This window comes from Balaenoptera physalus, assembly GCF_965194825.1.
Source record: "Balaenoptera physalus genome assembly, chromosome: 13".
NCBI lineage: Eukaryota > Metazoa > Chordata > Mammalia > Artiodactyla > Balaenopteridae > Balaenoptera > Balaenoptera physalus.
In genome coordinates this window covers 103084050-103109298 of record NC_138892.1, presented here as the reverse complement: position 1 = coordinate 103109298, position 25249 = coordinate 103084050, and the positions used below count along the sequence as shown (strand labels likewise).

Genomic DNA, 25249 nt, shown 5'->3' with positions numbered 1-25249 from the left:
TCTAGCAAGAATAGGGACTGGGAAACATTTTGCCAGTGGAAGTATTAATTCATCAGCTCTGTCCATCTCAGACGTCGCTCAGGAAAGAATCTGGCACCTGAAAAAGAGCATTTACCCTTACACACACACACACACAAAAAAAAAATTCATCTCTCTGAATGATTAAAGGCCATTTCCAATTTTGCTTCACGGAATACTGGAGCTGAGTTTGAGATAAAATTATAGCGAGGACTTGGGATGTGCTGTGGCGTGTTTGGGGGCACCATGATGTTTGGATCCAAAGTCCATTTTGCACAAACACACATGGGAAAGGTGGTGTGTGTGTGTGTGTGTGTGTGTGTGGTGGGGGAGATGAGGAAAATCCCCATCAATGGACTCAGATAATAAATAGCACAAGATCAGATTCTGCCCTGCAAGCCAGCCATGTCTGAAGTTATCTCAGAAGGAGCTGCCAATCAGCATTATTCTGGGGCCTGTTGTGTTGAAAACCACCTGGCTCCCCTCTGGAAAGCATCTGTCACAACTGTGTCAGGCCCCAGGAGCCTGGGGTTGTGTGAGTGGGGAGAATTCAAGGCCAGACCACACAACTTCAGTTTCTTCTAGTATCATGTCCTCATTGCCCTTAAAGAGTTACTGCTCCCAGTTTTGCTGCTTCCTTTGAAAGCACTTCATTTTTCCATCTCCAGGGGCTCTGAAGCAGGCCTAGCAAAAGTGGGACATGCTTCTGTCTGGATGGTGCTGGCCTTCCATGGTGGCCCTGTCTGGGGCACCTGCCAGATTTAGGGGTAGCAAGGGAGAGGTCTGGAAGCTGAAGATGCTTATCCGGGTCCCAAAGGACAGGTGTACAGTATTCATGGACATGCCTGGTATCTGTGCCAGCCCCGTGGAGACCTGCGGGGTTAAAAGGCAAGAACACTGTGCTACGCCAATGTCTCCCAAGCAAAGGACACGTTCCACTAGCAGCTCATGTGATGTTTTTGGACGGTCACTAGACTTGGCCTAACATCTCGTTAGAGCACCTGGAAGAATTATTCCCTTTACTGCTCTCAGCTCGTCCCTCTGATTGCAGTCCAGGAGAAAACCCCAGTCTGCTGCTGGTATGCCTGTAACAACTCCCCGGGACTTGTGCAACTTCTTTTTCAATAAAGAGAATGCAGATCTTAGGCTAACTTCATTGATTAATAATGGATCAGTTTTATTGTATTTCTTTCTACTATTTGCTATTCAGGGTAACTGATAGTGTTAGTTTTCCATTTTCAGAAATGTGATGGACTTAAAAAATTGGTTTAGAGGAAATTAATATGCAAATAGCTGTCTAGGTAGGTAATGGAAAACAATTTAAAAGTTGGCTGACAAATGACTACAGATTGGGAAACAATCTAATGCAAGAAGCCTACTGGACTGGTCGACTCAAGAAGACACTAGAATTTGGAGTGGTGGTGCTTTTAGCAATACACACACATGCACGCACACGCACACACGCATGCACATGCACACACAAAGAATCTAAGGAGAACGGTGCACCCTTAGGGAGTTAGATAAATTACAGCTGACTACCTGGCTTACCAGCAAAGTCAGTTCAATAGTCTTTAACATTTTTAAATTCTCTTTGGCAGAATCTCAGCAAATTGCTTTCAGAAGTAAATAACAAACATGAAAAATGATCAATCTATGTGTATAACCATATTTTTTTACCCCAAATATTCTTATTCAGTATGATTACCTACATAACTCCTCAGACTTGTTTCTGTTTTTAAAAATCAAGTCTGGTCTCGAAGATTAATATTTATCTCCCTGAGGGGAAAAATTGGATGCAGGCTCTGAAGGCACCGAAGAGCTACCATGAACCACAAGCCATGGGTCCCAGAACAGAAGAGAAAAACACTGTTCCTGAGAAGGTCTTTTCAGCTCACTCCCTGGACTGGAAACACTCAGAAAGCATCACTTGTAAGCATAAAAGCCAAAGACACTCAGTAACACCTTGGCTACCTGTACTCCCAGGAATGGTTCTTCCTTTCTTGGATACCCATATTTTCTCTTTTCTAGAGACCTGAGCATATATGCAAGCTGTATTTTTACATAACCGTGTGTCTTTCTAGAATAACTTTCCCAAGGTCTCACAGGGACTATATTGCAATGCCTGGATTTAAACCCAGATCTGTTGAACAATCACTGCCTTACAGAGATGTGTTGCCTCCATGAAAGAGTTAAAGACCACTGGGTCTAGTTTTTATAATTTACACTATTCCTTCCTCACTGTCAGGCTCAACGGTCATTTCTCTTTTGCCTATAAAAGACTCCCCTTTTTTCTTGGCTTATTTCATGTTTCTCTATCATACATAAGGATATTGCCAGGTGCATGAGCTCTGGATTGATGGGTCTAATCTACTGAGAGTGGGCTCTGAGTGGGGCATGGAAGACCCAATAATCATAATCGTGGTGATTTCAGGTGAACAAACTCAATCACAACCTGTAGAATTACAGAGAACTTTGAAGATAAAATACCACAGGGCTTGGTGGAAGAACTTTTGCTCTACATTCCTGACTTCAACTATATGATTAGGTTGTATGTGTTCACTAACAGATTAGGAACTAAAATGAGGAAAAATATTTTGAAAGAAAAGTGACTTGTATTGGAATCGGCAGTGACCAGTTTCATTGAATAGAGGAGAGGTTCATAGAATGCTAGAGCTGAAATGACAACACCTTAGAGATTATTACATTATTATATACTAAATAGGTATTATATCCTGTTATATATTATGTATTATTATATGCTTTTCATCAAGACATGAGGATAATGAGATGTAGGAAGTGACTTGCTCACAGCTTTATGAATTACATGCAAATGCCATCAATTGAAGTGTGGCATAGTAAACACACATCAAGCATAAGGAAGGAAATTTAGCCTTCAAGGAAAACAGCCGTGTGTAGGTTTCATCTGTCATGGAGCTGGTAAGAGCTGATGGGTGGGGAACATCCAACATACTGTCCAAATGACTGAGTTCTTGCCTCTCTTACACTCTAAAAAAGACTTCTGGGTCCAGAGTGGATGGGCCAAGTGGTAGAGGAGATGCCTGGGAATGAAAAAACGGCAAGCTGTCTCCAATTCCAACCAATGTACTGGAAAGACAGGTGTGTTCACCCAGATGTTTGGAGGGGATTAGAGACTTTCCTTTGTAGCAGTGGTGGAGGGGATGGGCTCACGGCTTCAAAGGGGCCAGGTGTGGCTTTGGCACATCTTTTTTTTTGGTCTGTATATTTTCTGGATGTTTGTCCATAACAAATGTGTTCTCTCTGAGATGGTACGCTCCTACACCACAGTGACCATGTGTCTCACCAGCTGTGTGTGATGACTATCACGGAGTGACTTTCAATCAGAAAGCTGAGAACAGGGTGCTGTTTCAGAGGGTTGAGATGCCCAGACCATGTTCTCCTCCAACTCCTCCGAGAAAAGTCACGTGCCCAAGTGCCTCCTGTGGTTGCCCCAGTGTGGGGACAGAAAAACAGCCTAACTGATGGCCGGTGATGGTGAGACCCATTCTGAGGACTGGGATGGCAAAGTGTTATGAGCGAATGCTCAGGATTCTCATTCCTTGAAGTAGGGCTCTCATGAAAACAGGTTTTCCTTCCAGATAAATTCGATTGTCTCCATCATAACTTGAGCTCTCTGATTGTGTTTCTGAGAAAGACCAAAGAATAGCTTTCTCTGGGGATCTGTCAGACAGTCACAGCCTGCCATGGGAGCAGTGACTGGTGTAGTTTTCCCTAGAGAAAGGAGTGGATCATGTATATCTGCTAATGGTTCCAATCAGCCCAAGGAACCTAGGCTCAGCGACCCTTAAGCAGACTGAGAGAGATTTTGGGCTCTCGCCCTTGCCATGACCCTGGCATGCCCCAAGACTGGTCAGGGCACCACTACCTCATCTTCTCCTGAAGCAACACCTGAGTCACTAAGTGTTTTGATAAACCCGAGTCAGTCTGTTGTTTGTTTAGAAAATAAATCTGCATCCAAGGGAAACTGGGTTTTTTTAATTTATTTACTTTTGGCTGCGTTGGGTCTTCGTTGCTGCACGCAGATTTTCTCTAGTTGTGGCAAGTGGGGGCTACTCTTCATTGCGGTGCACAGACTTCTCACTGTGGTGGGTTCTCTTGTTGAGGAGCACGGCCTCTATGCGCGCGGGCTTCAGTAGTTGTGGTGTGCAGGCTCTAGAGTGCAGGCTCAGTAGTTGTGGCACATGGGCTTAGTTGCTCCGTGGCATGTGGGATCTTCCCAGACCAGGGCTCGAACCTGTGTCCCCTGCATTGGCAGGCGGATTCTTAACCACTGCGCCACCAGGGAAGTCCGGGAAACTGTTTCTTTAAACAAAATAATGGCAGATCAACTTGTTACACGACAACCTTCTTTCAAGGCATAGATGCAGCCCCCTGCTTTCGAAGCTTTCTCTGACTGCTCCAAAATGCCTGACCTTTACTTGTCTGAATTCTGACAGAGTTTGCACCAGAGAGAGAACACCCAGTCACATGCAGTCTATTTTGTCTCCCAAACTAAAAAAACTAATCTCTGAGGAGATAAGGACCATTTCATATATATTTTTCTGTATTTAGCTGCATACAAATCTTGTGTATAAGTTAAAGAAAAAGAAACAGAGAGCCTTGTGTTATGGACTGAATGTCTGTGTCCCCTCTAGAATCCATATGTCCTACCTACCAATGTGATGGTATTAGGAGGTGGGAACTTTGAGAGGTAATTATGTTTAGATGAGGCCATGAGGGTGGGGCTTCCACAATGGTATTGGTGCCCTTATAAGAAGAGGGCACCACCAATGTTCATAGGGCACCTAAATGTCCATCAACAGATGAATGGATAAAGAAGATATGGCACATATATACAATGGAATATTACTTAGTCATTAAAAAGAATGAAATAATGCCATTTGCAGCAACATGGATGGACCTAGAGATTATCACACTAAGTGAAATAAGTCAGGCAAAGAAAGATAAATATCATATGATATCGTTTGTGTGCATAATCTAAAAAAATGATACAAATGAACTAATTTACAAAACAGAAACAGACTCACAGACTTAGAAAACAAACTTACGGTTACCAAAGGGGAAAGGTGGAGGGGGGGATAAATTAGGAGTTTGGGATTAACATATACACACTACTTTATATAAAATAGATAATCAACAAGGACCTGCTGTAGAGTACAGGGAACTCTACTCAATACTCTGTAATAACCTATATGGGAAAAGAATCTGAAAAAGAATAGATACTATATATGTATATGTATAACTGAATCACTTTGCTGTATATCTGAAACTAACACAATATTGTAGATCAGCTATAGTCCAGTATAAAATAAAAATAAAAAAAAAAAAGAAGAAGGCACCAGAGCTCTCTCTCCACATATACACAGAGCCTGGGTCACATGAGCATACAGGGAGATGGTGGTCTTCATCAGGACCAAACCGGCTGGCTCCATAATCTTCAACTTCATGGCCTCCAGAACTGTGAGAAATAAGCTACCCAGTCGATGCTATTGTGTTACAGCAACTCAAGCTGATGAAGACAGCTGGGAAGGCTCAGACTGCAGTTTTTGTGGGTATAGCTCTGTGGTATCCAATTCTCATTTTTTAATACCTGAGCCGTATGAGCCAAGAGATGAAGGCAGTGGTATTCCCTGCAAGCCCTCCTGCAGTCTGGACAGTGTTATTCCTGGTTATGTAGCTCAGGGCCTGGCTCTCTAGCCCTTATAGAATATTCTGTTGGTCACTTATTGTTCTCAAATTCCTTTGCTGCTTAAACTAGCCAGAGTGGACTCCAAGGTCTGCAATTAAGAACTCAGGCCAATGACATGAACAAATGCAGCTGGAAATAAAGGGATTAAACCAGTTTCTTTATTGCAGGATTTCTCAGAACCATTAAAATAATGTGCTTAGTAAATCTCCAAAAGGGAGATAGAGTGTGTGGCAGTATCTTCACCTAACCCTGTGGGGACTGTCTGACGACTGCATCCCAGGACGGATAATCTTGCAAGGAGTTTGCAAAGAACTCTGAGCCTGGTACAAACTGTCCATTCAGTCCTCCTAAACAGAACTGGCCCAGCCTATAAGAGTTACCCCTGATCCTCTCTGTCATTCCCTGGCTCTCTGATGCCAGGCTAGCTGAAAACACCCCCTGAAACAGATTTCTTTTTTTACAACTAAAAAAGCAATAGAAACAAAAGACAGAGGGGGCCACATTTTCCTTTGACCTGAAGGTAGATTTTCACCTGTTTCATCCTCTTCTTTTGGGTCCAGTGCTCATGAGTCAGCATTTATTTTCATGACTATCTCAGTGCAAAACCTAATGAAAGGGAGGACCTTCAAGATGGCAGAGGAGTAAGACGTGGAGATCACCTTCCTCCTCACAAATACATCAAAAATACACCTACATGTGGAACAACTCCTACAGAACACCTACTGAACGCTGGCAGAAGACCTCAGACTTCCCAAAAGGCAAGAAACTCCCCACGTACCTGGGTAGGGCAAAAGAAAAAAGAAAAAACACAGACAAAAGGATAGGGACGGGACCTGCACCAGTGGGAGGGAGCTGTGAAGGAGGAAAGGTTTCCACACACTAGGAGCCCCTTCGCGGGCGGAGACTGCGGGTGGCGGGGGGGAAGCTTCGGAGCCACGGAGGAGAGCGCAGCCACAGGGGTGCGGAGGGCAAAGCGGAGAGATTCCCGCACAGAGGATCGGTGCCCACCAGCTCTCACCAGCCCGAGAGGCTTGTCTGCTCCCCCGCCGGGGTGGGAGGGGGCTGGGAGCTGAGGCTCGGGCTTCGGAGGTCAGATCCCAGGGAGAGGACTGGGGTTGGCTGCGTGAACACAGCCTGAAGGGGGCTAGTACGCCATGGCTAGCTGGGAGGGAGTCCGGGAAAAGGTCTGGAGCTGCCAAAGAGGCAAGAGACCACTGTTTCTGGGTGCACGAGGAGAGGGGATTCAGAACACCGCCTAAACGAGCTCCAGAGACAGGCGCGAGCCGCAGCCATCAGCGCGGACCCCAGAGACGGGCATGAGACGCTAAGGCTGCTGCTGCCGCCACCAAGAAGCCTGTGAGCGAGCACAGGTCACTCTCCACAGCCCCCTCCCGGGAGCCTGTGAAGCCCGCCACTGCCAGGGTCCCGTGATCCAGGGACAACTTCCCCAAGAGAACACACGGCGCACCTCAGGCTGGTGCAACGTCACGCTGGCCTCTGACGCCGCAGGCTCGCCCCGCATCCGTACCCCTCCCTCCCCCCGCCTGAGTGAGCCAGAGCCCCCGAAGCAGCTGCTCCTTTAACCCCGTCCTGTCTGGGCGGGGAACAGACGCCCTCAGGCGACCTACACACAGAGGTGGGTCCAAATCCAAAGCTGAACCCCGGGAGCTGTGCGAACAAAGAAGAGAAAGGGAAATTTCTCCCAGCAGCCTCAGGAGCAGTGGATTAAATCTCCACAATCAACTTGATGTACCATGCATCTGTGGAACACCTGAGTAGACAATGAATCATTCCAAAATTGAGGCGGTGGACTGTGGGAGCAACTGTAGACTTGGGGTTTGCTGAATGCGACTGACTAGTTCCTGATTTATATGTATATCTTAGTTTAGTATTTAGAGCTTATTATCACTGGTAGATTTGTCTATTGATTTTGTTGCTCTCTTCCTTTTTATATATATATTTTTTCCCCCTTTTTCGCTTTTTGTGAGTGTGTATGTGTACGCGTCTTTGTGTGATTTTGTCTGTATAGGTCTGCTTTTACCATTTGTCCTAGAGTTCTGTCTGTCCGTTTTTTTGTTTAGTACAGTTTTTAGCACTTGTTATCATTGGTACATTTGTTTATTGGTTTGGTTGCCCTCTTTTTTTTTAAATTACTTTTATTTTTTTAATTTTAATAATATTTTTTTAATTTTTTATTTTAATAACTATATTTTATTTTTTTTCTTTCTTTCTTTTTTTTTTTTCTCCCTTTTCTTCTGAGCTGTGTGGCTGACAGGGTCTTGGTGCTCTGGCTGGGTGTCAGGCCTGAGCCTCTGAGGTGAGAGAGCCAAGTTCAGGACATTGCTCCACCAGAGACCTCCCAGCCCCTTGTAATATCAGTTGGCGAGAGCTCTCCCAGAGATCTCCGTCTCAACGCTAAGACCCAGCTCCACTCAACGACCAGCAAGCTCCAGTACTGGACACTCTATGCCAAACAACTAGCAAGACAGGAACACAACCCAATCCATTAGCAGAGAGGTTGCCTAAAATCATAATAAGTTCATAGACACCCCAAAACACACCACTGGATGCGGTCCTGCCCACCAGAAAGACAAGATCCAGCCTCATCCACCAGAACACAGGCACCAGTCCCCTCCGCCAGGAAGCCTACACAACCCACTGAACCAACCTTACTCACTGGGGGCAGACACCAAAAACAACAGGAACTAAAAACCTGCAGCCTGTGAAAAGGAGACCCCAAACACAGTAAGTTAAGCAAAATGAGAAGACAGAAATACACAGCAGATGAAGGAGCAAGGTAAAAACCCACCAGATCAAACAAATGAAGAGGAAATAGGCAGTCTACCTGAAAAAGAATTCAGAGTAATGATAGTAAAGATGATCCAAAATCTTGGAAATAGAATGGAGAAAATACAAGAAACATTTAACAAGGACCTAGAAGAACTAAAGAGTAAACAAACAATGATGAATAGCACAATAAATGAAATTAAAAATGCTCTAGAAGGAATCAAGAGCAGAATAACTGAGGCAGACGAACGGATAAGTGACTTGGAAGATAAAATAGTGGAAATAACTACCGCAGAGCAGAACAAAGATAAAAGAATGAAAAGAATTGAGGACAGTGTCCGAGACCTCTGGGACAATATTAAATGCACCAACATTCGAATTATAGGGGTCCCAGAAGAAGAAGAGAAAAAGAAAGGGACTGAGAAAATATTTGAAGAAATTATAGTTGAAAACTTCCCTAATATGGGAAAGGAAATAGTCAAGTCCAGGAAGCTCAGAGAGTCCCATACAGGATAAATCCAAGGAGAAACACGCCAAGACATATATTAATCAAACTATCAAAAATTAAATACAAAGAAAAAATATTAAAAGCAGCAAGGGAAAAACAACAAATAACATCCAAGGGAATCCCCATAAGGTTAACAGCTGATTTTTCAGCAGAAACTCTGCAATCCAGAAGGGTGTGGCAGGACATATTTAAAGTGATGAAAGGGAAAAACCTACAACAAAGATTACTCTACCCAGCAAGGATCTCATTCAGATTCCATGGAGAAATTAAAATCTTTACAGACAAGCAAAAGCTAAGAGAATTCAGCACCACCAAACCAGCTTTACAGCAAATGCTAAAGGAACTTCTCTAGGCAGGAAACACAAGAGAAGGAAAAGACCTACAATAACAAACCCAAAACAATTAAGAAAATGGTAATAGGAACATACATATCGATAATTGCCTTAAATGTAAATGGATTAAGTGCTCCAACCAAAGGACACAGACTAGTTGAATGGGTACACAAACAAGACCCGTACATATGCTGTCTACAAGAGACCCACTTCAGACCTAAGGACATGCACAGACTGAAAGTGAGGGGATGGAAAAAGATATTCCATGCAAATGGAAATCAAAACAAAGCTGGAGTAGCAATTCTCCTATCAGACAGAATAGACTTTGAAATAAAGACTATTACAAGAGACAAAGAAGGACACTACATAATGATCAAGGGATCAATCCAAGAAGAAGATATAACAATTGTAAATATTTATGCACCCAACATGGTAGCACCTCAATACATAAGGCAAATGCTAACAGACATAAAAGGGGAAATCGACAGTAACACAGTCATAGTAGGGGACTTCAACACCCCACTTTCACCAATGGACAGATCATCCAAAATGAAAATAAATAAGGAAATACAAGCTTTAAATGACACATTTAACAAGATGGACTTAATTGATATTTACAGGACATTCCATCCAAAAACATTCTTCTCAAGTGCTCATGGAACATTCTCCAGGATACATCATATCTTGGGTCACAAATCAAGCCTTGGTAAATTTAAGAAAATTGAAATCGTATCAAGTATCTTTTCCAACCTCAACGCTGCGAGACTAGATATCAATTACAGGAAAAAAACTGTAAAAAAATACAAACACGTGGAGGCTAAACAATATGATACTAAATAACCAAGAGATCACTGAAGAAATCAAAGAGGAAATCCAAAAATACCTAGAAACAAATGACAATGAAAACACGACGACCCAAAACCTATGGGATGCAGCAAAAGCAGTTCTAAGAGGGAAGTTTATAGCAATACAATCCTACCTCAAGAAACAAGAAACAGCTCAAATAAACAACCTAACCTTACACCTAAAGCAATTAGAGAAAGAAGAACAAAAAACCCCCAAAGTTAGCAGAAGAAATCATAAAGATCAGATCAGAAATAAAGGAAAAAGAAATGAAGGAAATGAAAGCAAAGATCAATAAAACTAAAAGCTGGTTCTTTGAGAAGATAAACAAAATTGATAAACCATTAGCCAGACTCATCAAGAAAAAAAGGCAGAAGACTCAAATCAACAGAATTACAAATGAAAAAGGAGAAGTAACACCTGACACTGCAGAAATACAAAGGATCATGAGAGAGTACTACAAGCAACTATACGCCAATAAAATGGACAACCTGGAAGAAATGGACAAATTCTTAGGAAAGCACAACCTTCTGAGACTGAACCAGAAAGAAATAGAAAATATAAACAGACCAATCACAAGCACTGAAATTGAAACTGATTAAAAATCTTCCAACAAACAAAAGCCCAGGACCAGACGGATTCATAGGCGAATTCTATCAAACATTTAGAGAAGAGCTAACATCGTTCCTTCTCAAACTCTTCCAAAATATAGCAGAGGGAGGAACACTCCCAAACTCATTCTATGAGGCCACCATAACCCTGATACCAAAACCAGACAAAGATGTCACAAAAAAAGAAAATTACAGGCCAATATCTCTCATGAACACAGATGCAAAAATGCTCAACAAAATACTAGCAGACAGAATCCAAACAGCACATTAAAAGAATCACAGACCATGTTCAAGTGAGGTTTATCTGAGGAATGCAAAGATTCTTCAATATACACAAATCAATCAATGTGATACACCATATTGACAAATTGAAGGATAAAAACCATATGATCATCTCAATAGATGCAGAAAAAGCTTTTGACAAAATTCAACACCCGTTTATGATAAAAAAACCCTCCAGAAAGTAGGCATAGAGGGAACTTACCTCAACATAATAAAGGCCATATATGACAAACCCACAGCCAACATCGTTCTCAATGGTGAAAAACTGAAGCCATTTCCACTAACATCAGGAACAAGACAAGGTTGCCCACTCTCACCGCTGTTATTCAACATACTTTTGGAAGTTTTAGCCACAGCAATCAGAGAAGAAAAAGAAATAAAAGGAATCCAAATTGGAAAAGAAGAAGTAAAACTGTCACTGTTTGCAGATGACATGATACTATACACAGAGAATCCTAAAGATGCTACCAGAAAACTACTAGAGCTAATCAATGAATTTGGTAGACTAGCAGGATACAAAATTAATGCACAGAAATCTCTTGTATTCCTATACACTAATGATGAAAAATCTGAAAGAGAAATTAAGGAAACACTCCCATTTACCATTGCAACAAAAAGAATAAAATACCTAGGAATAAACCTACCTAAGGAGACAAAAGACCTGTATGCAGAAAACTATAAGACACTGATGAAAGAAATTAAAGATGATACAAACAGATGGAGAGATATACCATGTTCTTGGATTGGAAGAATCAACATTGTGAAAATGACTGTACTACCCAAAGCAATCTACAGATTCAATGCAATCCCTATCAAACTACCAATGGCATTTTTCACAGAACTAGAACAAAAAAATCTCACAATTTGTATGGAAACACAAAAGACCCCGAATAGCCAAAGCAATATTGGGAAAGAAAAACAGAGCTGAAGGAATCAGGCTCCCTGACTTCAGACTATACCAGAAAGCTACAGTAATCAAGATAGCATGGCACTGGCACAAAAACAAAAATATAGATCAATGGAACAGGATAGAAAGCCCAGAGATAAACTCACGCACATATGGTCACCTTATCTTTGATAAAGGAGGCAAGAATATACAATGGAGAAAAGACAGCCTCTTCAATAAGTGGTGCTGGGAAAACTGGACAGCTACATGTAAAAGAATGAAATTAGAATACTCCCTAACACCATACACAAAAATAAACTCAAAATGGATTAAAGACCTAAATGGAAGGCCAGACACTATAAAACTCTTAGAGGAGAACACAGGCAGAACACTATGACATAAATCACAGCAAGATGCTTTTTGATCAACCTCCTAGAGAAAGGGAAATAAAATCAAAACTAAACAAATGGGACCTAATGAAACTTAAAACCTTTTGCACAGCAAAGGAAACCATAAACAAGACGAAAAGACAACCCTCCGAATTGGAGAAAATATTGGCAAATGAAGCAGCTGACAAAGAATTAATCTCCAAAATATACAAGCAGCTCATGCAGCTCTATACCACAGAAAAAAACAACCCAATCCAAAAACGGGCAGAAGACCTAAATAGACATTTCTACAAAGAAAACATACAGATGGCCAACAAATACAGGAAAAGATGTTCAACATCACTAATCATTAGAGAAATGTAAATCAAAACTACAATGAGGTATCACCTCACACGGGTCAGAATGGCCATCATCAAAAAATCTACAAACAATAAATGCTGGAGAGGGTGTGGAGAAAAGGGAACCCTCTTGCACTGTTGGTGGGTATGTAAATTGATACAGCCACTATGGAGAACAGTATGGAGGTTCCTTAAAAAACTAAAAGTAGAACTACCATACGACCCAGCAATCCCACTACTGGGCATATACCCTGAGAAAACCATAATTCAAAAAGAGTTATGTACCACAATGTTCATTGCAGCTCTATTCACAGTAGTCGGGACATGGAAGCAACCTAAGTGTCCATCGACAGATGAATGGATAAAGAAGATGTGGCACATATATAGAATGGAATATTACTCAGCCATAAAAAGAAACGAAATTGAGTTATTTGTAGTGAGGTGGATGGACCTAGAGTCTGTCATATAGAGTGAAGTCAGAAAGAGAAAAACAAATACCATATGCTAACACATATATATGGAATCTAAAAAAAAATAGTTCTGAAGAATCTAGGGGTAGGACAGGAATAAAGATGCAGACGTAGAGAATGGACTTGAGGACACGGGGAGGGGGAAGGGTAAGCTGGGACGAAGTGAGAGAGTGGCATGGACATATATACACTACCAAATGTAAAATAGATAGCTAGTGGGAAGCAGCCGTACAGCACAGGGAGATCAGCTCGGTGCTTTGTGACCACCTAGAGGGGTGGGATTGGTAGGGCGGGAGCAAGATGCAAGAGGGAGGGGATATGGGGATATATGTATACGTATAGTTGATTCACTTTGTGATACAGCAGAAACTAACACTCCATTGTAAAGTATACTCCAATAAAGATGTTAAAAAAAAAAAACAACCTAATGAAAGAAGCCCTTCTAAAAAAACCATGTGGGAGGGGAGGCGAGACAATCAACATGAAAATCCATTCTGTTTCACCAGCTATGCATCCTTCCCCTCCCACGATCATATATTCCACAGTTCCTTAGAGATTTTTCTAAATGATTACATTGTGTTTCAATCTTTCCCATTCATCCTCCACTCCTCTTTTACTTGTTCACTGGGAGTGAAATGGAGCAGGACCCTATGTTCCCTGCCCCCCATGTCCTCAGCCTGCTTTTGTCTGTGGAAAAACTTTAGCCAAAGAATAAGTTTAATCAGAGAAGTGAGAAAATGCAGAAACAAAGCGAAACAGTCAAAGGAGGACAAGTAATAACAATTTAGTCATTAAGCAAAGTCAAGGACCTTTAGTTCCTTCTTAAGGGCTACAGATAATATTCTGAGCCATATCCTGTGAGCTGTCTTATAGACACTGAAACCTCCACTAGATGGAAGAAGTTAAGTGCATGATGACCAGACTGTAGCCATGACATAAGTTGTCACAATTCCGAGAACTGGCCTCAAGGAAATGGGAGCAAACCAACCCTGGAACTGAAGATTAAGTGTACCTAAAACAATCAAGATGACGCTGGTCAGACCACCAATGACCAATTTCAAGATGACTGCCAGAGCTGACTGTGCTGTTTCGGCATTAGCCCCCTCCCTCAACCTATAAAGGCTCTTGCCCACTGGTTGTAGGAGCGGGGTGTTTCAGCCTTTGGACAGGTGTCCGCCCTCCCCCCCAATCCCGGTTGCTGGCATCCAAAACAAAGCAAACTCTCCTTTCCACCAACCTTGCCTCTTTATTGGCTTTCGAGCGGCGAGCAGCTGGACCCCACTTTCGGTTACAGGAGGACACAGCATTAAAAGTAGGATGGGGCTGCCCTGGTGGCGCAGTGGTTAAGAATCCACCTGCCGATGCAGGGGACATGGGTTCGAGCCCTGGTCCGGGAAGATCCCACACGCCGTGGAGCAACTAAGCCCGTGCACCACAACTACTGAGCCTGCACTCTAGAGCCCATGAGCCACAACTACTGAGCCCACGTGCCACAACTACTGAAGCCCGTGCGCCTAGAGCCCGTGCTCCGCAACAAGAGAAGCTACCACAATGAGAAGCCCATGCACCGCAACGAAGAGCAGCCCCCGCTCGCCGCAACTAGAGAAAGCTCGCGTGCGGCAACGAAGACCAAAAATAAAGTAAATAAATTTTTTTAAAAAGTATGATGCACTTTGAGGTCAGAGGTACCTGATTCCCAGCTCTGTCACTTTCTGTTACGGGCACTTAAGCAAGTGCTTAATCCTTCTGAGCCTCAAACATCCCGAACTGGATTGGCAGACAAGACTTGTGGGAGGTGCCCTACCTCAGGGGGAAGTTACTGGCGAGTGGACAGAGGAGTAGAGAGTCCACCTGTCTTAGAAGAGGAGAGACCACGAGATCCTGCTGGAAGTCTGGCACTGCCGGGCTCAGCCCTGGCGGCAAGGAGAGGGGTAAGCGGAGTTCATTACTCACGGGACTCCAATCTCGAAGATGTTGTTCTGGATCAGCTGCTTCCCCAACATGATGATGCTGAGCTGAATGCACAGCTCCATGAGGCAGCCCCCAGGGGCGCACTGCAGGGGGGAGAGGAAGGGAGGGGCGGTCAGAGCAGGCGCAGCTCAGAGAGGCACGGGCGTGAGCTAAGCCAGCCTGCGGAGGCGGTAAGGATTGGGGCGGGGCGGGGCGGGGCGGGGCGGTAAGGATTGGGGCGGGGCGGGGCGGGGCGGGGCGGTAAGGATTGGGGCGGGGTGGGGCGGGGCGGGGTGGGGCGGTAAGGATTGGGGCGGTAAGGATTGGGGTGGGGTGGGGTGGGGCGGGGTGGGGCGGGGCGGTAAGGATTGGGGCGGGGCGGGGCGGGGCGGGGCGGTAAGGATTGGGGCGGGGCGGGGCGGGGTGGGGCGGTAAGGATTGGGGCGGTAAGGATTGGGGTGGGGTGGGGTGGGGCGGGGTGGGGCGGTAAGGATTGGGGCGGGGCGGGGCGGGGCGGTAAGGATTGGGGCGGTAAGGATTGGGGTGGGGTGGGGTGGGGCGGGGTGGGGCGGGGCGGTAAGGATTGGGGCGGGGCGGGGCGGGGCGGGGCGGTAAGGATTGGGGCGGGGCGGGGCGGGGTGGGGCGGTAAGGATTGGGGCGGTAAGGATTGGGGTGGGGTGGGGTGGGGCGGTAAGGATTGGGGCGGGGCGGGGCGGGGTGGGGCGGGGTGGGGCGGTAAGGATTGGGGCGGTAAGGATTGGGGTGGGGTGGGGTGGGGCGGGGTGGGGCGGTAAGGATTGGGGCGGGGCGGGGCGGGGCGGGGCGGTAAGGATTGGGGCGGGGTGGGGCGGGGCGGGGGCGGGGCCGGGCCGGAGGAGCACCTACAAACCACTAGCCTAGCCGGGCATGAAACACCAGTGGCTCTACTTGCCTCTTCCATGCGGTAACCGTCAAACACATAAACGTAGCTTCCAGGTCTGCCCACAAACCTGAAACGGAGAAGTGTGGGAAGAGTTAGGGCAAGAGAGAGGAAGTCAGGACTGCCTGAGGGCGTGTCTTCCGAGGGGACCAGCCACTGCCCAGTGTTGTTCTGGAAAGGACTGGCCAGGGTGGGTGCTCATCACGCGGGAAGGAGCTCATACCTGTTGTCAGCTAACAGTCACCCGTAACACACAGGGTTCACCGCTTGTTTTTTAGTTTTTATTGGACTATAGTTGATTTACAATGTTGCGTTAGTTTTTGCTGTACAACAAAGTGAATCAGTTATGCATATACGTACATCCACTCTTTTTTAGATTCTATTCCCATATAGGCCATTACAGAGTATTGAGTAGAGTTCCCTGTGCTATACAGCGGGTCCTTATTAGTTATGTATTTTATATATAGTAGTGTGTATGTGTCAGTTCCAATCTTCAATGTATTCCTCCCTGCCCCTTACCCCCCGGTAACCATAAGTTTATTTTCTACATCTGTAACTCTATTTCTGTTCTGTAGATAAGTTCATTCGTACCTCTTAACCTGGTCAAATTCCAAGGGTAAGGGATTGAGGCTGGGTCTGGAGTGGGGCTGGGGCACTCGTGTGTGTGTGTGTGTGTGTGTGTGATCATTTCAGAGCCTAAACACAACGAAGTCTGGATTGTCTCTAAGTGCACTGTCCTGCACCACCTTCCCTCAGCTCGTGTCAAGAATCGAGTTCTGACTGCAATTCCTCCACGAGGGCTTCTGATTTCCCAGGAAATGAAGGCCAAGATGGACTAAAGTTGCAAGTGGAGATTCCTGGGACCAGAAAAGAAAAATCCAGACTTCTTACTGAAAATACTTAGAGGAATGGAAGAAGCCTGCCTCATTCCTCTTCTAAGACCTAAGGGTCTATTTTATTGGGGGATAAGAAGATTGAGCAGATGGGGGAGGCAGAGAGGTACCAGCCAACCATGGAACCAGACAGGTCATCAGAAGAGTCCCACTTCCTTGAAATGTCATCCCCTCACCCATCTATTGAAATCCTACTCATCCATTTGAGGCTCAGCTTGACTTTCATCCTTGGTGAGGTCTCCCTGTCTCTGTTCATAATTAAGTGTTCCCCTAACACTTTCTTTGCACCTTTTTTACGGTACTTACTGCAGATTATACTGTGCTGTTGCCAAGACTATCTCTCTCAATTCACCATAAGTTGATCTAAGGGTCAGAACCCTATTATTTGTTTCCTGGAATATCGTATGTATACAAGTTTCTATTTATATTAAATGTAGACATAAATCACCAAAGAAGTATATAATCATTAACACGGAGAGCCTCTCTGCTACTATAATTTCATGAGCATGAAGGGCAGAGGTCCGGAGAAGGGGGTTGTGGTTTGGGTCACAAACACACTTATAGGAAACTATAAAATGTGGACGATGACAGCTCTTGCTATCAGTGCCTGCTTGACGGGCTTTCAGTTCTAGGGAAGCTTTCCTGGCATAGTTGATGCCTACTGGGAAATCCTGGAGGGAACCAACTGATCTGACCAGGCACAATATTTATCAGAAGTGATTTTACACCCAGGACTGTTATATAATAAAGAATATGACTGGTCACTGACCCTGGTCCCTGGGAGGAGCCTCTAAACCCTTGGAATTTCCTGATAGGAGTGTCTTTGTTATTCATGGTGGGCCCCTGGGACTAGACCTAAGTTTATGCTAATGAGATCACTCAGGATGGGGGGGTCAATGCCAGAAAGACCAACCATGTGATGAGAGAGTTGGGGCTTTGAGCCCAGTAAAAGCAGCCTGACCTCAGCTGGGGGAGAGGGACTGTGGATTGAGTTTAATCACAATGAGCGATGATTCATTCAATCATGCTTGTATAACAGGACCCCAGTAAAAACTGTGGACACCGAAGCTTGGACGAGCATCCCGGTTGGTGACGCACATTGACGTGCCAGGAAACTGACATGCTGAGGACATCCTGAAGACACGGAAGCTTCTTTTCAGGATGCTCCTAGACCTTACCCTATGTGCCTCTCCCGTTTTGTCGCTTTGTATTTTTATCTCTTTGTGATAATAACACCATAATTTTAAGAATAGCACATTCCAAGCTCTATAAGTTGTTCTAGTGAATTATCAAACCCAAGGGGTTAGTGGCTGTAGCCAGTTGGGCAGAACCATCAGTGGCCTGAGAGCCCCAGAGCTTGCAGTACTGTCTGAGGTAAGGGCAGTCTTGTGGGAGGCTGTGCTCCTAATCTGTGAAGTCCACACTAACTCTGAGTAGTTGCCATCAGACCTGTATTGCAAGATCTAACAGCCACTGGCTAGACGTGAAATTCCCTCCTGTCACACACAGCCTCAAAGTTGAGAGACACAAATTCCTCTAACACTAACCCTTAGGGCCCAGAGCCAAATCACTGCAGAGTTTCCCATGTTATCAGAATCTGAAGATGCTAATCCAAAATGATTTAGTGCAGCCAGGTGGCAAAGGGAGTGGGGAATGGGGCCGAGGGTGTAAATTGACAATGGAGACAGGCTGACTCCAGTGGAGGGCTCAGTCTTCATGACCAGTTGCCCTTCCATGTATGGTACCAAGATACTCACCTCCCCTTGAAAAAGGCCACATAGAAGATGGGTGAGTAGGCATTGACAAACTTTAGCAAGAAAGCCTTGAGTATCAGGCGCTCTTCAAATGTCTGCTCTGTTTTTGGAACCTCTGAAAGAGAAGAGCAAAGCTGATCAGACTGAGAGACAGATTTCTCACCTCTCCAGAGTTGTGACCCTGTGACATGAGCCATTATCTGTCAGTTTACTCCTTCAGAGTAGAAACTAAGAGATCCACCTCTCTTGCACCTTAGAACTGACTTCATCTGGGAGGTCCCAAATGGTCTTCCAGGTAATATGGGGCTACAGAAGGCCAAGCGTACATACGATCATCACCTGTCTCTTTCCACTGCCCTCCTCTTATCCACGCAAGCAATGATTTCACACTGGGTTCCTCAAAGAGGGGTCTGGGCAAGCGGAACACCCTCCCACCACCCTTGCTTCATCAAGAGGAATTCAGCTTTTACCTGCATACTTGCCACTTCTACAGGGATTTTACTTGAACAAACATCCCTGACAGAAAGGCTTGTTAACCAGTGAACAGAAGTCAAGAAGCAGTAAAAGCCTGTCTTGGGCACCAGGGTGTGGCTCCTCTTTCTCTCTTCCTTTGCCTTTAGCAGGAAAGCACCCCTCTGGACATCCTCGGGCTAGGCTGAGGCATCCTGGGTCCACTTACTCAAATGATGGCGGCTCATCAGATAAGTAAGTGAAACAAACACAGCCTGAGCCTAAGGTCTCAGCCTCAGGGGTGACAGCACCAGTGTGCCCTATCAGGTCCAAGCAGGGGAGTCAGCCAGTGTTCCCGGGGGATCCTGAGAAACACCGAGCAGAAACCTCATTGGTGCCTTCAGAAGACTTGAGACCCACAGGAGCTCCAGTGGACAGCTGGGCAGAGAGCTCAGTGGGGTCTCCACAGACCGCGACAGAGAGCTTGGCAAAGATAAGAGGTTACCGGGCCACACTCTTCAGGGGCAGAAGGAAAGCACTAACCCCGCATCATGTGCCCTCTGACGAGAGCCCCAAAGTGTGCTGAGCCCAGGGCCAAACCACAAAGTGCACAGCAGCCAGGGAGTTCTGTGTCCAGATGAGGCCACGTGTGGACCCACCTGACCTGTCTGCCCACCTGACTTGCCAATAGCTTTCACAGGATTAGAAAAGTGGACATGGGCTTCTCTGGTGGCGCAGTGGTTGAGAATCTGCCTGCCAATGCAGGGGACACGGGTTCGAGCCCTGGTCTGGGAAGATCCCACATGCCATGGAGCAGCTGGGCCCGTGAGCCACAACTACTGAGCCTGCACGTCTGGAGCCTGTGCTCCGCAACAAGAGAGGCCGCAACAGTGAGAGGCCCGTGCACCGCGATGAAGAGTGGCCCCCGCTCGCCGCAACTGGAGAAAGCCCTCGCACAGAAACGAAGACCCAACACAGCCAAAAATAAATAAACAAATAAAATTTAAAGAAGAAGAAAAAAAAAAAAGCTCCCTCTTTCACAATGACATGATTTAAAAAAAAAAAGAAAAGTGGACATATGACCCTGTTCTCTCCCCTGGAATGCCCTTCCCATCTCCTCATGCACAAAGCCCTTGCATCGTTCGACATCCAGATCAAATGTCCCCACCACTTCCTTCCTGAAGCCTTCCCAGACGCCTTCAGCTGGCAGTAATCTCTCTCTGTTTTCTTCTACAGTACGTTACATTTCTCTGTATTAATTATCTACACGTCTGCCCTTTGAAAATCACTACAGTAGTAGCTTTCATTGACTGTGTCTTAGTTTGGGTTACCCTCTAAGTCAAGGATTTGGGAGTAAGTAGTCTATTTGGGAGGTGCTCCCAGGAAGCTTGGTAAGGGAGGGGGTGGTGAGACACAGAAGTGAGAGAAGACAATCTGGGTGTGTCCATGAACGGGTTAATGCCGCAGGCAACTGGGACTCAGTCCCACTGGGGATCTTCTAAGAGACTGTGTGAAGCAAGCCTCGGAATCATTACGCTGAGGCCTGAGCAAGTAGGACTCCCTCACTGGTTGAAGGCCACTGCTGGGCTTGACTCCCTGGCACTTCTGGCGTATCCTATGCACGGGCCGAGCACGCTCCCACAGCCAGGGAACACCTGCAGACAGGGAGCTGCAGTGACCTCAGCGGCAGCCAAGGGACGTGCATGCTGCTCATGGCTGTCAGTTCCAAGCTGCTCTCCATTTCATCTTACGTGAGGGAGGGATTACGTCTCACTTTTATGGATAAAGGGAACTGAGGCCCAGAGAGGTCAGAGCCTTGCTCAAGATCACACAGCCAGTAGGGGACAGAGTTACTTGTCTCCAAAGACAGTTTTTACTACATTACACCTTGAAATCAGGATCTTTGATTAATGTTTACACCACATTTCCTCTTTCACCTCCCCACCCTCCACTCCCAGCCTGACATCATGCACCTAAGAAATGTTTGTCACTATTCAGTGCACATTCACTGAGCACCGGCTGTGTCCCCTGCATCTTGCCAGGATGAATGAAGACGTCACCACTTCTTCCAGAAGCTTCATTGAGCCAGGTCTCTGTGAAAGGCTTTTGCAAACTGCCAAGTCTCTTCCAGAGTTCCCTTGTGAGCGGCAAGGTCTGACCTCCCCTCTCATCATGGCAGAGGGCATCCTAGGAAGAAGGACGCTGCATTTCCAGGATCTGCCTTCCCGCACAGCATAGTGAGCCCCTCATTCATTGGTGATCCTACAACATAGTCTTGAGTTTTGGCAGATGATACCCCGGAGCGTCAGCAGCGGTCCGAGCATAAGCAGAGGCTAAGGAGATTGCCCCAGGCAGACGTGCGCCCCCAGGCACCTGTGGCCCTGGGAGGGGACTTGAGAATGAGAAAGCTTAGTGACTACCATCACTATTGTGATCCTGGCCTTGATTTTCCCCTAAGGCTGAAAGAAGGGAAAATGAAGAGTTACTCGTCCTGGTCCCCGTGAGAAATGTGGTGTCGGTACTGGAGAGCCAGCAACACTGAAAACTTCTTCATTCTCCAATCTCCCCTCCATCCTAAAACCCACTTTAGTTCACTGATGTTGGCAAACAGTCCTAGAGGCCCTGGCAGGCCATGCTGAACCCACAGAGCTCCCATTCCCTCTCAGCTGTGTGTTGAGGGGAGGGATGATTTGTTTGTTTTGTTTTGCTACAGAGATGGCTGTAGGAGCAGATTTTAGCATCAGACATATTTGAGTTCAAATGCTAGATGTAATTAGAGAAGTGAAGTTATATAAAAAGGATAATGATACCTCCTTCACAGGGTTGCCCCGAAGACACAATGGGAATGCTCATAGAGCACTCGGCCAGGTGCTTGGCACATAGTGGACCTCAATCAATGATGTTGTCCTAAACATCACAATATCACCATCACAATCATCACCACCACAATCATCATCATCGCCACCATCATCATCATCACCATCATGCAGGTCCAGCAGCCCTGCTTTCCACAACACAGTTGGGCCATCACAGGCTGGATGTTTGTGCACATGACTAGCCCCCTGAGGTTCCAGGCATCATTTCCATGCGATTACTGATCACTTTCTACCAATCGATGGAGAACATGGCTGGTAGGTGATCCTGCTGGCAAGAGGATTCTGCTGGCAGAGATCACCTGTAGGTGATCCTCTGTCCCCACCCCACAGAACCACAGCCCAAGCTTTCTGAGGTCCTCCAGACAATTCTGGCAATAGCATTGCCGGCTAGGGAGTCTGGAGACATCGTCATTAATTCTACAGGAGATGAGGTTGGAAAAGTCTACCATGATATCCCTCAGCCAATAGATGGCTTTGTGGTTTTCTCCTTCCTGCCACACATGGACAGACACATGTGCAACCCCATGGATAAAAGTGCTGGGCAATCGCACTGCCGAGCCCAGTAAGCATTTGGATAATGCCTTGTCCTCACCATTTATGGTTAACACTGCCACTTCTGCCAGCTCTTCTTTAGTTTACATATGTTAGCAAAGTCCCTTCGAACTTTAACCTAGAAGGCCTTCCCCTCCCTGCTACAAATCCTGCCCTACAAAGAGGCCAGGGCCACCCTGTTGATTTATACTCGTCACGCCCTCCCCGAGCTCCAGATCCACATCCACTTCTTCAACCTGACTCTGTTCGCTCTGACTAGAGGAAACAATTCTGAGGCCCAGGTGGAAGTGCCTGCCATCGATTTCTAAGGTCACTTTCGGTTTTAAGATCTCATAACTCTGAACCCCGAAGTGGCTGTTAACCTCACCACCTTCCCCACCCCCCTCCCACCCGCCCCCACCATGTACGGTTTGGATGGCTTTTTCACAATGAGTGAGGTCAGAGAGATACATCTTCTGGGAGGACCACAGCTGGAGTCAGATGTATAGTACTCTACTGTGCACGTTTATTGAGTTAATGAATGACATGACGTGACATGAAAAAAAACATTATTTGGAAGAAGTAAATACTGAAGTATTTGTCATTTACTAAAAATGCCCTGTCACACTGCAAGGAGGGCAAAGCCTAAGGAGGGACCTGTCTGTTGAGCAGGAAAACGGTATGAAGATATGAGAGGAGCAGCCAGAGAGAGTTAAATTCCCTATTTAAGAGAAGAGATAGGGGTGCTGGAGGTAGATGCAGGACCCATAAAAGGCGAGAGCCAGGGCTCTGGGAGGGGGAAGGGCGGAGAGGGGGATGAGGGGGGCTGCTGCGTGACAGGTGGGGGGTGCCTGGTGGAAATTTCCATTAATTCCTGCTGTGTCATTTGTAGTGTGACCCCCTCATCTGCCTCTCCATAGACTCTCCAGTGAAGACTCATTACAACTGCGTTCCTTACCAGTGTCAAAGAATCCTGGATGGGTTCTTAGGGGAGGGATGTGTCAAAGGACTGAGTCCGACTTCAAGATGAGCACAGGGGCATGAACAGAGGCTCCCCGCCATACCCTGTTGTAGCTGGGTTACAAAGGAGAGAGACTGGGGACAGAGAGGCAGAGAGAAAGGAGGAGGAGGAGGAGGAGGAGGAGGAGGAGGAGAAGGGGAAGAGGGAGGGAGGGTGGGAGGGTAGATGAAGCAAGTCACTGCTTATCAGTAAACAAAGGACGTAGCAGCCACCCTGGGCTGTGCACCCTGAACAGATTCAGGACGGATAAAAGCAGGACACTGACCCTAGATAGTTAAGGTGCCTATCAAAGAGATGATTTCAGTGAGCCCAGATTCTTGCATCTTCTCCAACTTAGAAAAGCGCTAAGTGCATTAACTTGTCTGTTTTTCTTTAACTAACAGGAATCTTTCGATGGTCCAACTACCTGGTTTTTGTTGCAGAAACTCCTGTGTATCCTGGCTCCCCCCTCACCTCTTCCGAGCAGTCCCTCAGAGCTACCTGAGAGGCTGTCTCCCGGGCTTAAGTAATCAGAAAGTCCACTGAATAAAACATAATGCTCAACTTTCAGGTTGTGCATTTTTTTCAGTGGACAGAAGGAAGGAAGGAAGGAAGGAAGGCAGGTGGGACGGAAGGGAAGGAGGGTGGGAGGGATCACTTTCAATTGGAGTTTGAGCCTCTGCCCAACAAATTCAACAGTAACTTAATAACATCTTGTGTCTCAATTTTAAATATTTTGGGGGTTGGAAAATGAAAACTGAGGTCACCTGAAAAGTAATCAGGTTTGAGAATCTAAAAATTTGGAAAACTCACCTTGTAAATGTGGCTAAAAGGGGATTAAGGATGAGGTACAGAGAGGCACGTGTCTTTGATTTTCTTTTATAATTGCCTTTGAACTCTTTGTACGCAGATCCCCCAATCCCTACAGGAATTCCCTCCAAGTTCTCTGGAAAGAGAATCCAGTCCCTTCAGAGCTCTTTGCTCCAACTGGAAATGAGTGACTCCCTTCCTCCATCCTGTTGAATCATGGGTCTGTTTATTATTTATTAGGTTTATTTCTAAAAACAGCCTGTGCCTATGCTTTTAAGGCCAGGAGCCACCATAAATAATGGGCATTTCCAATAAACAATCCAAATCCCCTTGATAGGCCACTAAATCAGTCGAGGGTCCCACAGCAGAGAAGCTCTGCGGCCATGCTGGGTGCTTTGCTGAGACTTCTGGGGAAGTAGTGGGGGGGTCCCAGGGAACATGGCCCCAGGGAGGGAGAGAATGGGAGCCCTGGAGCTCCATGCGAATTTGGGTCTCGTTTTTGTTTTTTCTTTTTGATTGAAGTATAATTAGCTGATTTACAATGTTGTGCCCATCTTAGAATAGGTATCTTCCAACAGCCAACATGAGGAGCCTCGCCCGCCTACAACAGTGAAACGGAGCAGGTTTTTCAGGGTCCTTTTGGGGTGGGATGATGTCTACAGCACAGGTAGGGCACTTCAGGACACTGGGCACCATCCCCTGATAGGACACAGAATCTGGAGTGGTCCCAAACTGAGCCCATGAGAAAATGGACCAGCCTTCTGTTTCATAAAACTCCAAATAGAGTGTCTTTAGATATCAATTGCTATGGGGATGGAGAGGAGGAGAGTCAACATGGAGAGAGTGTGAGAAGGGAGAATGCAACCCCTCTCC

The 25249-nt window shown here is 46.0% G+C and overlaps 1 protein-coding gene and 1 long non-coding RNA gene across 7 annotated transcripts in view; one reads left to right on the top strand and one right to left on the bottom strand.

Annotated features, from left to right (window-relative positions):
* The window catches only part of LOC309641530, a 462249-nt gene that overhangs the window by 147220 nt on the left and 289780 nt on the right, over window positions 1-25249 (top strand). The gene's annotated exons all lie outside the window — the stretch shown is intronic.
* ANO2 (anoctamin 2) overlaps window positions 1-25249 on the bottom strand; it is a 348333-nt gene that overhangs the window by 43148 nt on the left and 279936 nt on the right. For all 6 annotated transcript variants that reach the window (XM_082421522.1, XM_082421524.1, XM_082421521.1 and 3 more), the window contains 3 exons: window positions 18713-18824; window positions 16075-16132; window positions 15146-15246 (listed from right to left, as the gene is read on the bottom strand). In XM_082421522.1, coding sequence (XP_082277648.1) covers window positions 15146-15246; window positions 16075-16132; window positions 18713-18824 — 271 coding nt within the window. The remainder of the gene's footprint in view (window positions 1-15145; window positions 15247-16074; window positions 16133-18712; window positions 18825-25249) is intronic.